At 39.1% G+C, this 14,623-nt stretch overlaps 1 protein-coding gene across 2 annotated transcripts in view; it reads left to right on the top strand.

Moving 5' to 3' along the window:
* Positions 1 to 14,623, top strand: part of L2HGDH (L-2-hydroxyglutarate dehydrogenase) — a 49,625-nt gene that overhangs the window by 6,043 nt on the left and 28,959 nt on the right. For both annotated transcript variants that reach the window (XM_065941902.1, XM_065941901.1), the window contains exons 3-4: positions 464 to 615; positions 11,445 to 11,576. In XM_065941902.1, the coding sequence (XP_065797974.1) occupies positions 464 to 615; positions 11,445 to 11,576 (284 nt within the window). The remainder of the gene's footprint in view (positions 1 to 463; positions 616 to 11,444; positions 11,577 to 14,623) is intronic.

Below are 14,623 nucleotides of genomic sequence, written 5' to 3'. Positions count from 1 at the left end.
AGGTGTGTTATCCAGGTTGAAGCTGTGGGCTTGATTCCACCGAGACCTCTGAGGAACTGCCTAATGTTTCCCAGGATTGTGCTCATGTGCCCTTCAACTTCTGTCCCTTTGTTTGAGGATCGTCCCTAGGGATGTTGAGTCCCTCTGCCCCCAAAGACTAGAGAACACCCTGGGACAAAAGGCAGAGAGCCATAGTGGGCCCTTGAGGTGGGTTGCTGGTGGTGAGGGCTGGGTTTGTACCCCAAAGTCATAGCTAAAGTCAGAGATGGGCTGGGGGGACCTGACACAGACACTGGTTGGCTACTGGGGAAGCTACAAGTGACCTGACCAGAAGACCAAACTCAGGCAGAGTTTTAAATAGTGGTCTCTAATAGCTTCAACTCTAATTGTATTCCCCCCCTTCTTGGGTTTTGAATGAGTCATGTATGTACTTTCTCTTAAATGTATTTCTCTTGTTCCATAGCTATTCATCAGACTGGACATAACAGTGGTGTCATACATAGTGGGATTTATTATAAACCTGAATCTCTGAAAGCTAAATTATGTGTGCAAGGTGCAGCCCTCATCTATGAGTACTGTAACCAAAAGGGGATTTCCTACAAGCAATGTGGCAAGGTATGGCATTTTACTAGGGCCTTGACTTATTTATAAATAGTATTTTCTTAGTAATCTTAAATGTTGACTTAAAAAATACCTGACTTTTCTTTCTTTGTATCCATGTAATTTGCAAAATCTAGATGTTTCATGTAAATGGGGTCCTGCAAAATGTTCTCTTTTGTGATTGGCTTCTTCCACTTAGTGTAGTATTTTCAGAGTTCATTCATCTTGCAGCGTGAATCAATACTTCATTCGTCTTTGTATTCTATTGGATCGATATACCACGTTTTGTTTATCCATTTATCAGTTGATAGAAATTTGGGTTGTTTCCACTTTGGGGCTACTGTGAATAATGCTGCTCTGGACATTCATGAGCAAGTTTTTGTGTGGACGTATGTTTTCCTTTCTGTCAGGTATATGCCTAGGAGTAGAGTTGCTGAGTATATGTTTAACATTTTGAAGAAGTGCCAAACTGTTTTTCAAAGTGCTGTACTATTTTATATCCCCATCAGCAATTAATGAGGATTCCAGTATCTCCATATCCTCCTGAACACCAGTTATTGTCTGCTTTATTTTAGCCATCCTAGAGGATATGAAGTGCTATGTCATTGTGGTTTTTATATAATTAAACTTAGTAATTAATAATGTTAAGCATCTTTCATGTACTTACTGGCCATTCATTTATCTTCTTTGGAGAGATACCTATTCAGATCTTTTGCTCATTTTAAAATTGAGTTATTTGTCTTTTTATTGTTGAGTTGTGCTTTTATATATTCTGAATATAGTCCGTTATCAGTTATATGTTATTTACTAAAATACTACTAAAATATTAAAATATTTTTATTTTTAAAATAAAATAATAGTAATGATGATATTTAAAATATTGCTAAATGTTTTCTCCCATTCTGTAGATTTTCTTTTTACTTTCTTGATGGTATCCTTTGAAGCAGAGAAATTTGATTTTGATGAAGTGTAGTTTATCTTTTTTTTTCTTTTGTTGCTTGTACTTTCAGTGTCATATCTAAGAAATCATTGCCAAACCTTAGCTCATGAAAATTTGCTCCTAATTTTCTTCTAATATCAAAGCCTTAACTCTGATATTTAGATCTTTAGTCCCTTTTCCTCCCCCAGATGAGTTGATTTAATTCTGAGTGGTAGGGAGAAGGTGAGGGTGGGATGTTCAGAGAGAACAGCATTGAAACAAGTATACTATCAAGGGTGAAACAGATCACCAGCCCAGGTTGGATGCATGAGACAAGTGCTCAGGGCTGGTGCACTGGGAAGACCCAGAGGGATGGGATGGAGAGGGAGACAGGACTGGGGATCGGGATGGGGAATACATGTAAATCCATGGCTGAGTCATGTCAATGTATGGCAAAAACCACTACAATATTGTAAAGTAATTAGCCTCCAACTAATAAAAATAAATGGAAAAAAAAAATTCTGAGCGGTACAGAATTGGAGATAGAACAAAGACTGAAGAACAGACTTTGGATTCTAGGCTGAGTTTACTCTGACCTCACAGCTAAGGTAGAAATGGCTGAATGAGAAGAACTGAAGAGAAGATGAGCCACTGTATGCTTTCATTTTTTTAAACCTTAACAAAAGTTTGTTTTTAAATGTGTAGCAGGCTTCAAGACAGCACTTCATTCTAACTCTCGGTGGCAGTAGACATTATGGCAGGGAATCAGGAATGGAATTTACGATTACCATTGCCTCCAGCACAAAGAACAGCTTCCTTTTTTCTTTTTTTTTTTTTCTTTTTAATATGTATTTTTATTTTTTGACTGCAACCATGCTGCACATGGTTGCAGCATGTGGGATCTAGTTCCCCCACTAGGGATCGAACCCAGGCCCCCTGCATTGGGAGAGCACTAGGGAAGTCCCTAAAAGTGGTGGTTTTTTTTTTTTTCTTGGCTGCACTGGGTCTTCCTCAGCTCACAGGCTTAGTTGCCCTGTAGCATGTGGGATCTTAGTTCCCCTTCCCTAACCAGGGATCAAACCCACATCCCGTGCATTGGAAGGTGGATTCTTAACCACTGGACCACCAGAGAAGTCCCCCAGCTTACTTGTTGACAGATTTCTTAATTCTAATTTTCTCTAGGAGGGCCTTCCCTGCAGCCTTTGCTTTTAGCTTCTCAGGTTTCTTTTGCCTCTCTCTCGCTCTTTGAGCAAGCTGTGTCTTTGTTGCAGTGCTCTGGCTTTCGGAGCAGGGCGGACACTTCTCTAGGTGCCCTGCGTGGACTTAATTGCCCCACGGCATGTGGGATCCTGGTTTCCCCAACAGGAATTGAACCCCTGCCCCTGCTTTGCAAGGCAGATTCTTAACCACTGGATCACCACGGAACTCACCTTCTGCTTCTCTTTTTGTTTCTGCTTGAATGCCCCATCATCTTCATCCAGCTCCTTGGTCTGCTTCAGGTGCTTCTTACCACCTTTGCAGCTGGCCTACTGCCCCTTCCCCAGACCCTGCCACCAGAAGTAAAGCTCCCACCCGACTCCCTACACGTGTTCTGCCAGTGTAGGTTCATTTTTTAATGAATTGTGGTATATGATGTAAGGAGGGGTCCAACTTCATTCTTTTGTATGTGGATGTCCATTCGTCTCAGTGCCATTTGTTGAAAAAAGTGTTCTTTCTACAGTACTTTGTTTTGGCACCTGCATCAAAAATCAGCTGAGCATAAATGGAGGAAGGTGTATTTAGGGTTCTCAATTCTATTCCACTGACGTGTATTTGTCCTTATGCCAATACTGTTTGTCAGTATCTCCAAAAGGGCAGCTGGTATTTTTGATAGAGATTATACTGAATCTATAGATCAATTTGGGGAGTGCTGCCATCTTAGCAATATTAAATTTTACAAAACATGAAATTGAGATGTCTTTCCATTTATGTTAATTTTCTTTAATTTCTTTCAACAATATTTTTTATTTTTCATTGTACAATTCTTGCATTTCTTTTGTTAATGTTATTCCTTGATATTTTACTCCTTCTGATGCTTTTGTGAGTAACATTATTAATTTCAGTTGAGTTTTTTCGCTGCTAATGTATAGAATAGGATTGATTTTTACATATTGATCTTTATCCTTCAACTTTGTTGAACTCATTTCTTAGTCTAATAGTTTTTTTTTTGTGTGTGTGTGTGTGTGGTGTATATCCTTTAGGACTTTAAACATGCAGGATCATGTCATCTACAAAGAAGATAGTCTTACTTTTTTCACCTGGGTATTTTTTTCTTACCTAATTTACCTGGGTTCAGTTCAGTTCAGTTGCATAGTTGTGTCCGACTCTTTGTGACCTATTGAACTGCAGCACACCAGGCTTCCGTGTCCATCACCAACTCCCAGAGCTTACTCAAACTCATGTCCATCGAGTCAGTGATGCCATCCAACCCTCTCATCCTCTGTCGTCCCCTTCTCCTCTGGCCTTCAGTCCTTCACAGCATCAGGGGCTTTTCCAGTGAGTTAGCTCTTCACATCAGGTGACTAAAGTATTGGAGTTTCAGCTTCAGCATCAGTCCTTCCAATGAATATTCAGGACTGATTTCCTTTAGGATGGACTGGTTGGCACTCCTTGCAGTCCAATAGACTCTCAAGGGTTTTCTCCAACATCACATTTCAAAAGCATCAGTTCTCCGGCACTTAGCTTTCTTTATAGTTCAACTCTCACATCCATACATGACTACTGTAAAAACCATAGCTTTCACTACACGGACCTTTGTTGGCAAGGTAATGTCTCTGCTTTTTGATGTGCTGTCTAGGTTGGTCATAGCTTTTCTTCTAAGGAGCAAGCGTCTTTTAATTTCACGGCGGTAGTCATCATCTGCAGTGATTTTGGAGCCCCCAAAAATAAACTCTTTCACTATTTCCTCATCTATTTGCCATGAAGTGATGGGACCAGATGCCATGATCTTAATTTTCTGAATGTTGAGTTTTAAGCCAACTTTTTCACTCTCCTCTTTCACTTTCACCAAGAGGCTCTTTAGTTCTTCTTCACTTTCTGCTATAAGGGTGGTGTCATCTGCATATCTGAGGTTATTGATATTTCTCCCGGCCTTCTTGATTCCAGCTTGTGCTTCATCCAGTCTGGCATTTCAGATGATGTACTCTGCATGTAAGTTAAATAAGCAGAGTGACAATATACAGCCTTGATGTATTCTTTACCTATTTGGAACCAGTCTGTTTTTCCATGTCCAGTTCTAACTGTTGCTTCTTGGTCTGCGTATAGATTACTCAGGAGGCAGGTCAGGTGGTCTGGTATTCCCATCTCTTTAAGATTTTTACACAGTTTGCTGTGATCCACACAATCAAAGGCTTTGGGGTAGTCAATAAAGCAGAAGTAGATATTTTTCTGGAACTCTCTTGCATTTTCAATGATCCAACGGATGTTGGCAATTTAATCTCTGGTTCCTCTGCCTTTTCCAGCTTGAACATCTGGAATTTGACGGTTCAAGTACTATTGAAGCCTGGCTTGGGGAATTTTGAGCATTACTTTGCTAGCGTGTGGGATGAGTGCAATTGTGCGGTGGTTTGAGCATTCTTTGGCATTGCCTTTCTTTGGGATTGGAATGAAAACTGACCTTTTCCAGTCCTGTGGCCACTGCTGAGTTTCCACATTTGCTGGCATATTGAGTGCAGCACTTTCACAGCATTGTCTTTTAGAATTTGAAATAGCCTTATTGGAATTCCATCACCTCCACTAGCTTAGTTTGTAGTGAGCTTCCTAAGGCCCACTTGACTTCGCATTCCAGGATGTCTGGCTCTAGGTGAGTGATCATACCATCGTGGTTATCTGGGTCATGAAGATCTTTTTTGTATAGTTCTTCTGTGTATTCTTGCCACTTCTTATTATCTTTTGCTTCTGTTATGTCCATACCATTTCTGTCCTTTATTGTGCCCATGTTTGCATGAAATGTTCCATTGGTATCTCTTATTTTCATGGAGAGATCTCTAGTCCTTCCCATTCTATTGTTTTCTTCTTACTTCTCTGCGTTGATCACTGAAGAAGGCTTTTTTTAATCTCTCCTTGCTATTCTTTGGAACTCTGCATTCAAATGGGTATATCTTTCCTTTTCTCCTTTACCTTTAGCTTCTCTTCTTCTCTAGGCTATTTGTAAGGCCTCCTCAGACAACCATTTGGCTTTTTGCGTTTCTTTTTCTTGGGGATGGTTTTAATCACTGCCTCCTGTACAATGTCATGAACCTCCATCCATAGTTCTTCAGGCACTGTGTCTATCAGATCTAATCCCATGAATCTATTTGTCACTTCCACTGTATAATTGTAAGGGATTTGGTTTAGGTCATACCTGAATGGTCTAGTGGTTTTCCCTACTTTCTTCAATTTAAGTCTGAATTTGGCAATAAGGAGTTCATGATCTGAGCCACAGTCAGCTCCCAGTCTTGTTTTTGCTGACTGTATAGAGCTTCTCCATCTTTGGCTGCAAAGAATATAATCAATCTGATTTTGGTGTTGACCATCTGGTGATGTCCATGTGTAGTCTTCTCTTGTGTTGTTGGAAGAGGGTGTTTGCTATGATCAGTGTGTTCTCTTGACAAAAGTCTGTTAGCCTTTGACCTGCTTCATTTTGTACTCCAAGGCCAAATTTGCCTGTTACTCCAGGTATCTCTTGACTTCCTACTTTTGCATTCCAGTCCCCTATAATGAAAAGGACATCTTTTTTGGGTGTTAGTTCTAGAAGGTCTTGTAGGTCTTCATAGAACTGTTCAACTTCAACTTCTTGAGCATTACTGGTCAGGGCATAGACTTGGATTGCTGTGATACTGAATGGTTTGCCTTGGAAATGAACAGAGATCATTCTGTTGTTTTTGAGATTGCATCCAAGTACTGCATTTCAGACTCTTTGTTTACTATTATAGCTACTCCATTTCTTCTAAGGGATTCAGTAGTAGATAGAATGATCATCTGAGTTAAATTCACCCATTGCAGTCCATTATAGTTCACTGATTCCTAAAATGTCAATGTTCACTCTTGCCATCTCCTGTTTGACCACTTCCAATTTGCCTTGATTCATGGACCTAACATTCCAGGTTCCTATGCAGTATTGCTCTTTACAACATTGGACTTTACTTCCATCATCAGTCACGTCTACAACTGGGTGTTGTTTTTGCTTTGGCTCTGTCTCTTCATTCTTTCTGGAGTTACTTCTCCACTGATCTCCAAAAGCATATTGGGTACCTAATGACCTAGGGAGTTCATCTTTCAGTATCCTATCGTTTTGCCTTTTCATACTGTTGATGGGGTTCTCAAGGCAAGAATACTGAAGTGGTTTGCCATTCTTTTCTCCAGTGGACCATGTTTTGTCAGAACTCTCCACCATTACCCGTCTGTCTTGGGTGGCCCTACATGGCATGGCTCATAGTTTCATTGAGTTAGACAAGGCTGTGGTCCATGTGATCAAGACTGGGAGAACAGACTCTTGGAGGACACAAACAAAATTTTGTGTGCTCCAGACCCATCCATCTTGGGTGGCCTTACACGGCACCCTCTTCATTCTTTCTGGAGGAATTTCTCCACTGATCTCTAGTAGCATATTGGGCAACTACTGACCTGTGGTACAATACAACAATAGAGTGTTGAATTGTTCAGTCACTAAGTCATATCTGATTCTTTGTGACCCTTTAGACTGCAGTACACCAGACTTTCCTGTCCTTCACTATCTCCCAGAGTTTGCTCCGTTTCATGCCCACTGAGTCAGTGATGCTATCCAACCATCTCATCCTCTGTTGCCCACTTCTCCTACCTTCCATCTTTCCAAGCATCAGGGTCTTTTTCAATGTGTTGACTCTGCATCAGGTGGCCAAAGTATTGGAGTTTCAGCATCAGTCCTTCCAATGAATATTCAAGGTTGATTTCCTTTAGGATTGACTAGTTTGATCTCCTTGTAGTCCAGGGGACTCTCAAGAGTCTTCTCCAGTACCACATTTCAAAAGCATCAATTCTTTGGTGCTCAGCCTTCTTTATGGCCCACCTCTCACATCCATACATATCTACTGGAAAAACCACAGCTTTGACTATGTGGACCTTTGTCAGAAGACTAATGTCTCTGCTTTTTAATATGTTGTCTAGGTTTGTCATAGTTTTCTTGCCAAGGAGCAAGTGTCTTTTAATTTCATGATTTCAGTCAACATCTGCAGTGATTTTGGAGCCCAAGAAAATAAAGTCTGCCACTGCTTCCACTGTTGCTGTTTCTATTTGCTATGAAGTGATGGAACTGGATGTCATGATCTTAGTTTTTTAAATGTTGCATTTTAAGACCATTTTTCCACTTTCCTCTTTGACCTTCATCAAGAGGCTCTTTCTTTCCTCTTCAATTTCTGCCATTTTTCATCTGTATATCTGAGGTTCTGAGGTTGTAGATATTTCTCTCAGCAATCTTTTTTTTAGTCTTGGCAGTCTTGATTCCAACTTGTGGTTCACCCAGTCTGGCATTTTGCATAATGTACTCTCCATAGAAATTAAATAAGCAGAGTGACAGTATACAGCCTTGACCTACTCCTTTCCCAATTTAGAACTAGTTCATTGCTCCATGTCCGGTTGTAACTGTTTATTCTTGACCTGCATACAGGTTTCTTAGGAGACAGGAAAGGTGGTCTGGTTTTCCCATCTCTTTAAGATTTTCCACAGTTTATTGTGATCCCAACAGTCAAAGGCTTTAGTGTAGTGAGTGAAGCAGAAGTAGATGTTTTTCTGGAATTTCTTTGCTCTCTCTATGACCCAATGAATGCTGGGAGTTTGGTCTCTGGTTCCTTTGCCTTTTCTGCCTCCAGCTTGTACATATGGACGTTCATGGTTCACGTACTGCCAAAGGTCGTGCTAGTGGTAAACAACCTACCTGCAAATGGAAGAGACCCAGGAGACGTGAGTTTGATCTCTGCGTTGGGAAGATTCCCTAGAGGAGGGCATGGAAATCCACTCCAGTATTTTTGCCTGGAAAATCCCATGGACAGAGGAACTTGGCAGTCTAAAGTCCATGGGGTCACAGAGTCAGACATGATGGAAGTGACTTCACATGCATGCAAAGCCTGGCTTTACCTTCATAGAATCTCTAGTGTAGTGTTGAATAGAAGTAGTCAAAGTAGATATCCTTGTGTTCCTGATTTTAGAGAGAAAGCATTCACTCTTTCACTATTAAGTAATGACAGCTATGGGTTTTTTTTTTTAAAGATGTCCTTTACCAGACTGAGGAAATTCCTTTCTACCTATATTTTGTGGAGTGTTTTTAATCTTGAAATGGAGAAGGGAATGACAGTCCACTGCAGTGTTCTTGCCTGGAGAATTCCATGGATGGAGGGGCCTGGTGGGCTGCAGTCCATGGGGTCGCACAGAATCGGACACAAGTGAAGCGACTTAGCACAATCCAATCATGAGAACGTGTTGGATTTTCTCAAATGCCTTTTCCACTTTTGTTGAGGCAGTCATGTGGGTTTTGTCCTTTATTCTATTAATATGAATTATTACGTTCATTTACTTTTGGATGTTGTCGGTCTTGCATTCATGCAGTGAATCTCACTTGATCTTGATATATAATTCTTTTTATGTGTTGCCTCCTTCAGTTTACTAGTATTTTGTTCAGAATTTTTGTATCAATATTCGTAAGGGATGTTGATATGCAGTTTTTGTTTTCTTTTGATGTCTTTGTCTTGTTTGACTGTTAACTGATCTTGTTGAATTAGGAAGTGTTCCTGTTTCTGTTTTTTGGGAGATTTTGTGAAGAATTGGTACTAATTCTTTAAATACTTGGTAACATTCATGAGGTCTGAACCTTTAAAAGTTATTAATTCTGTTTCTTTAGTTGTTATAGGTCTACTCACGTATTCTTTTTCTTCTTGAGTCAATTTCGAAAGTTTGTGTCTTTCTATGAGTTTTCTTATTTCATATAAATTATCTAATTTGTTGGCTTGCCATTGTTCACAGTATTTCCTTATAACTCCCCTCCATGTAATTTTTAAGAATAAAAGTTCATTGTTGCCCTTAAAAATGCAATGAAGAATTTTTTAATGATGTGGGAAAATAGTTTTGACATACTATTAAGCAAAAAAAGCAAAATGTGGAAGTGTATTTACAGTTTTTATGGTTGCATTATGAGGGTTTGTTTGTTTGTTTTTCAATCCTTTAAGCCCAAGGAACCAACCAACATCCACTGAACACCTTTGAGAAACATAGCAGGCCACATTCCTGCCCATAGGATGATTTTGAGCTCTGTAACACCTGCTTCTTTCTGGAGCCTTGAATACTACTTCATATTCCCTCTTCACATCAAATCATGTCATTGCTTTTAACACACTCAGCTCAGCTCCAGGGATTAATTTACAGATTGCTGTTTCCAGGCCATGACAATGTCATTGTGACTTAATAAACTGATTTCACAATTTTCCTGGTTCAGTCACTTAAAATTTGAGTCTTTGCCCATCTCCAGGTTCTTTTTTTTAAATCAAGTTTGATGTCTTTTTATTTCTTTAAATTGAAGTATGATTAACATGTAAGAATTTTTTTCTTTGTGATGATGGACTTTTAAAAAAATATTATATGATCTTTTAAAAAATATTGTATTTATTTCTTTATTTTTAGCTGGTTCTTCATTGCTATGCGCAGGCTTTCTCTAGTTGCAAAGAACGGGCCACTCTCTAGTTGTGGTAGACATGCTTTGTGTGCTGGATTTTCCTGATGCAAGGCACAGGCTCTAGAGTCCACTGGCTTCAGTAGTTGTGGTGTATGGGCTTAGTTGCCCCTCGGCATGTGGATTTTTTCCGGAGCAGAGATTAAACCCATGTCCTCTGCATTGGCAGGTAGATTCTTAACCACTGGATCACCAGGGAAGTCCATAATGAGGACTTTTAAGATCTACTTTCTGAGCAACTTTCAAATATGCAATTACTAACTATACACAATTGCTAACTATAAATACACAATTACTAACTATAGTCACCATGCTGTACGTTACATCCCTGTAATTTACTTACTTTATAAATGGAAGTCTGTACAGAGTTTGAAAAGGGTTCTTGATATATTCTGTGTATTAGATCCTTATCAGTGATATGATTTACAAATATTTTCTCCCGTTCAGTGCATTATCTTTTTACTTTCTTGATAGTGTCGTCTGATTCCACATCTGTTTTTAAGGTTAAGTATTTGTTAATTTCAATAACCTTTACACTTTGATTAAAAGTATTACTTCATGGAGTGTGATTGACTTCTTGCTATGAAATAGTGATTTTTGAATTCTAATGTACTTGTGAATATCATCTGTGTTTTCCTTTGCTGGTAACTGTTAAGTGAGAAAGAAACTACCTCAAACAGATACTTTGCCCAGAAATAAATATTAATAGAAAAGGAATCTTGAGTAAAGTTGATGAATTTTCTGTTTTTCTTCTCTGTGACAGAATGCATCAGTAAATACTTTGAAATGTACTTTTTTCCAGAAAATAGTTTTCTGTTAGTGATACCCCATTATACTGAATACTTCCTGTCCATTCTGTTTTTTGTTTTTTTAATGTAAAGACAAAACAAGTTGTGCTTCGTTCATCTCTGGGATTGAAACAGTGATGGGAATAGATATGGCCAAGACTCACATAGCAACTGTGATGGCAGACGTGAAAATTGAGGCTACGCCTTACCTTTGTTTTAATGCAGTCTAAAGACAAATATTTTTGGTGGAGGAAGAGTGAAGTCATGGAGAAAGGGAGAAGTAGATACACGAAGCAGAAAGCAGTTTTTAAAACTCAACCCAGTTTGAATCATACAATAGCTTATGATTTTCTCTTGACTTTATCTTTCATAGCTGTTGATATGTTTAACTTTATTCATATTCTTTATGTTTTTTCTTTTTAAGCTTATAGTGGCTGTTGAACAAGAAGAAATTCCCAGACTTCAGGCCCTGTATGAGAGAGGCCTGCAGAATGGTGTCCAGGGCCTGAGGCTGATCCAGCAGGAGGACATAAAAAAGAAGGAGCCATATTGTAGGGTAAGTGATTCACTAACCCCCACACACAGGCTCACAGGGATATTTTCAGTTGGGGCTCAGTCCTGTGACATGGAGGCTGGGGGTGAGCTTACAGGAAGCAGGAATCTTAGAAACAGATAATCTTGTCATAGGAGCATTGAGGTGACAGACACAAGAGGGCATTGTCACAAACTCTGGATGCTGATTTCTTCTTCCCTATGAGAAACTACCAGGTCCAAAGAACACAGGTAAAGGCAAGAGGAGGTCTGAGACCCTATGACATGTTGGGAAAGCCCTGAGTGGTGAGGTGTGGTTGGGTCGTAGGGTATGTAGTGAGAGATAACAGATGAGATTGGAAAGGCAGAACTAGCCCACATAAACGGCCTGATATTCATGCTAATACTTTGAAGTTTATCCAGTAGACATGAGTAGCCACTGAAAATTTTTGAGGAGGGTGGCTGCAGTATCTGGTCTGCTTTAGGAGGTGTGAAGCGTGGGTTATAGAGTCTCTGGCTTAAAATAAGCTATGAGGAAAACCAGATCTTCTTTATTTGTGATGGAGACTTGAATATATATATATACAATAATTACTCTGCTTATCAACTTTCCTTGATAGCCTTTTAGAGGTGACTGTCCAATTCCCACTCTACTGACTGTTACAGTGAATTGCTGTATCTCCTGTTTTCCATTCCTCAGGGTTTGTGTTTTTTTTTTTAAATTTTTATTGGAATATAGTTGATTTACAATGTTGTGTTAGTTTCAGGTGTACATCAAAGTGAATTAGTTATACATATACACATATCCACTCTTTTTTAGATTCTTTTCCCATATAGGCCATTAAGAGTATTGAGTGGAGTTCCCTGTGCTATACAGTAGGGCCTTATTGTTGTTGTAGTTTAGTCTCTAAGTCATGTCTGACTCTTCTGCAGCCCCATGGACTGTAGCCCGCCGGGCTCCTCTGTCCATGGAGTTTTCCCAGCAAGTATACTGAAGTAGGTGGCCATTTCCTTCTGTGGGGGATCTTCCCAAAATGTGTGTGTGTGTGTGTGTGTGTGTGTGTGTGTGTGTGTGTGTATAATAGATAAAAGTACATATATGTATATAGCCCAAATTGTGCATGTATATATGTATAATATTTACACAATAATAATATATTTATATGTATATATATGCAATATATAAAAATAGGTAACTAATAAGGACCTATGGGCTTCCCCAGTGGCTCAGCGGGAAAGAATCGTCCTCAGTGCAGGAGACGTGGGTTCAATCCCTGGGTCAGGAAGAGCCCCTGGAGGAAGGCATGGCAACACACTCCAGTATTCTGGTTGGGAAAATCCCATGGAGAGAGGAGACTGGTGGGCTACTGTCCATGGGGTTGCAAAAGAGTTGAATATGACTGAAGCAACTAACCACCACCATGTGTCTATTTTGTCTATTTTATTTATTCATATCTTTTATATATATCTATTTTAATATATACAGTAGTGTGTATATATCAATCCCAATTTATCCACCTCCACTTACCCCCTGGTAACCATAGGTTTGCTTTCTACGTCTGTCCCCAGTGTTTTAATGACATTATACAATATTGTAATTATATATAACATACAATTATACCTATCACTAAGATGGGTACCTAGCTTAGTGAGTATGGCCTTGAACTCACTGTCAGGCAATGTTTATCAAAAGCTTGCTTTAGAGAAACACTGTTTAAAGAAGAGAGCCTAGATGTTACGTAGGCCATTCATTCTTATACATCTCTCCAGACCACCAGATTGTGGTACATCTATACTGTAGTATTTTTCTCTCCCCACCTACTCCTTGACCCCAGATTACTCTCCTTGAGTTGTGTTTTGGTGTTTTGGCATCAACCTATGGAGGAAATCATTGTGTCACTCACTAAGGCCTCTGCTGTAAGAAGATAGGTTCACTGTTAAATAACACCGTTTTGAGAACACTCAGGAGAAATTTCTCTCAGACCCCAGATTTAAGTATAATTTTTTCTTCCTGAGCAGTTTCTGTCTATGGACACTGTAACTGATTTCATTGTCCTGTTTGCCTTGATCCTAGGCAGGACACATTTGTGCCCTACTCTTGCCAAGTATCTATAGCCTTAAGCATACATTTTTATTTTTATGCACTAATTTCACTCTTTGTTTCATCTTGTCTTTTCATCTTTGTTTTCTGTATGCTCTTATTTTTTGGAACTTGTTATTGAATCCTAGCATATCAGTACATCCAAAATCATCAACTTGATGAATTTTCATGAAATGTGATCAGCATCTAGATCAACAAACAGAACATTACCTGCTTCATTTTGGTTGCTTAATTAACTCATTGATTCTCACAGTTTGTCTATAAATTCTTTTTTTTTGGCCATTTTGCATGGCACATAGGATCTTAGTTCCCCAACCAGGGATAGAACCTGCACCCCGTGCGGTGGGAGCATGGATTCTTAACCGTTGGACTGCTTTGGAAGTCCTAATTCTTCTTCTGTATCTTCTATATACAACCATATTGTCTGCAAATAATAACTTCCAATCCATATACTTGTCTGATTTAAAATTTAATGCTTGTATATATTGTTTTGTATGTATTTTTATTTGTTTTTACAAGCTGCTTCAAATCCTTTTACACAAAGACAATATAGAATTAATTTTTCTTAAGTTATCTTTAGTTGTGCAGTTAAGGTTAGATAAAAATATTTGATTTTCTTAAGTGGTATAAAGTTCTCAAGAGATTGGTAGTACCCAGGAATCCAGGTAGCATTGAATGAGTTCTCCCTGCAGAGAAGGTCATAGCATCTTCGACTCTAGCATACTTCACCTCTCTCTCCCTTCAGATTCAGAATATTAAGAGTGTTTTCCTCGTGGGAGTAGATCTTCTTCTCCCTTTTCCTCTCCCCATATAGTTCTTATTTCTCTGAGATGATGAATGAATGAATGATTTTTTAATAAAAAAGAAGACGCATTCATTGACTATCTAATTTTGTCTGTTTTCTTCCGGCTTTGAGCAAATGCTACATGTCTTAAGCCAGGATTGGCAAACTGGCCACTGTGGGCCAAGTT

The sequence above is a fragment of the Muntiacus reevesi genome, chromosome 7 (assembly GCF_963930625.1).
Source record: "Muntiacus reevesi chromosome 7, mMunRee1.1, whole genome shotgun sequence".
In the NCBI taxonomy this organism is placed as follows: Eukaryota; Metazoa; Chordata; class Mammalia; order Artiodactyla; family Cervidae; genus Muntiacus; species Muntiacus reevesi.
This window is presented reverse-complemented; position numbering and strand designations above follow the sequence as displayed.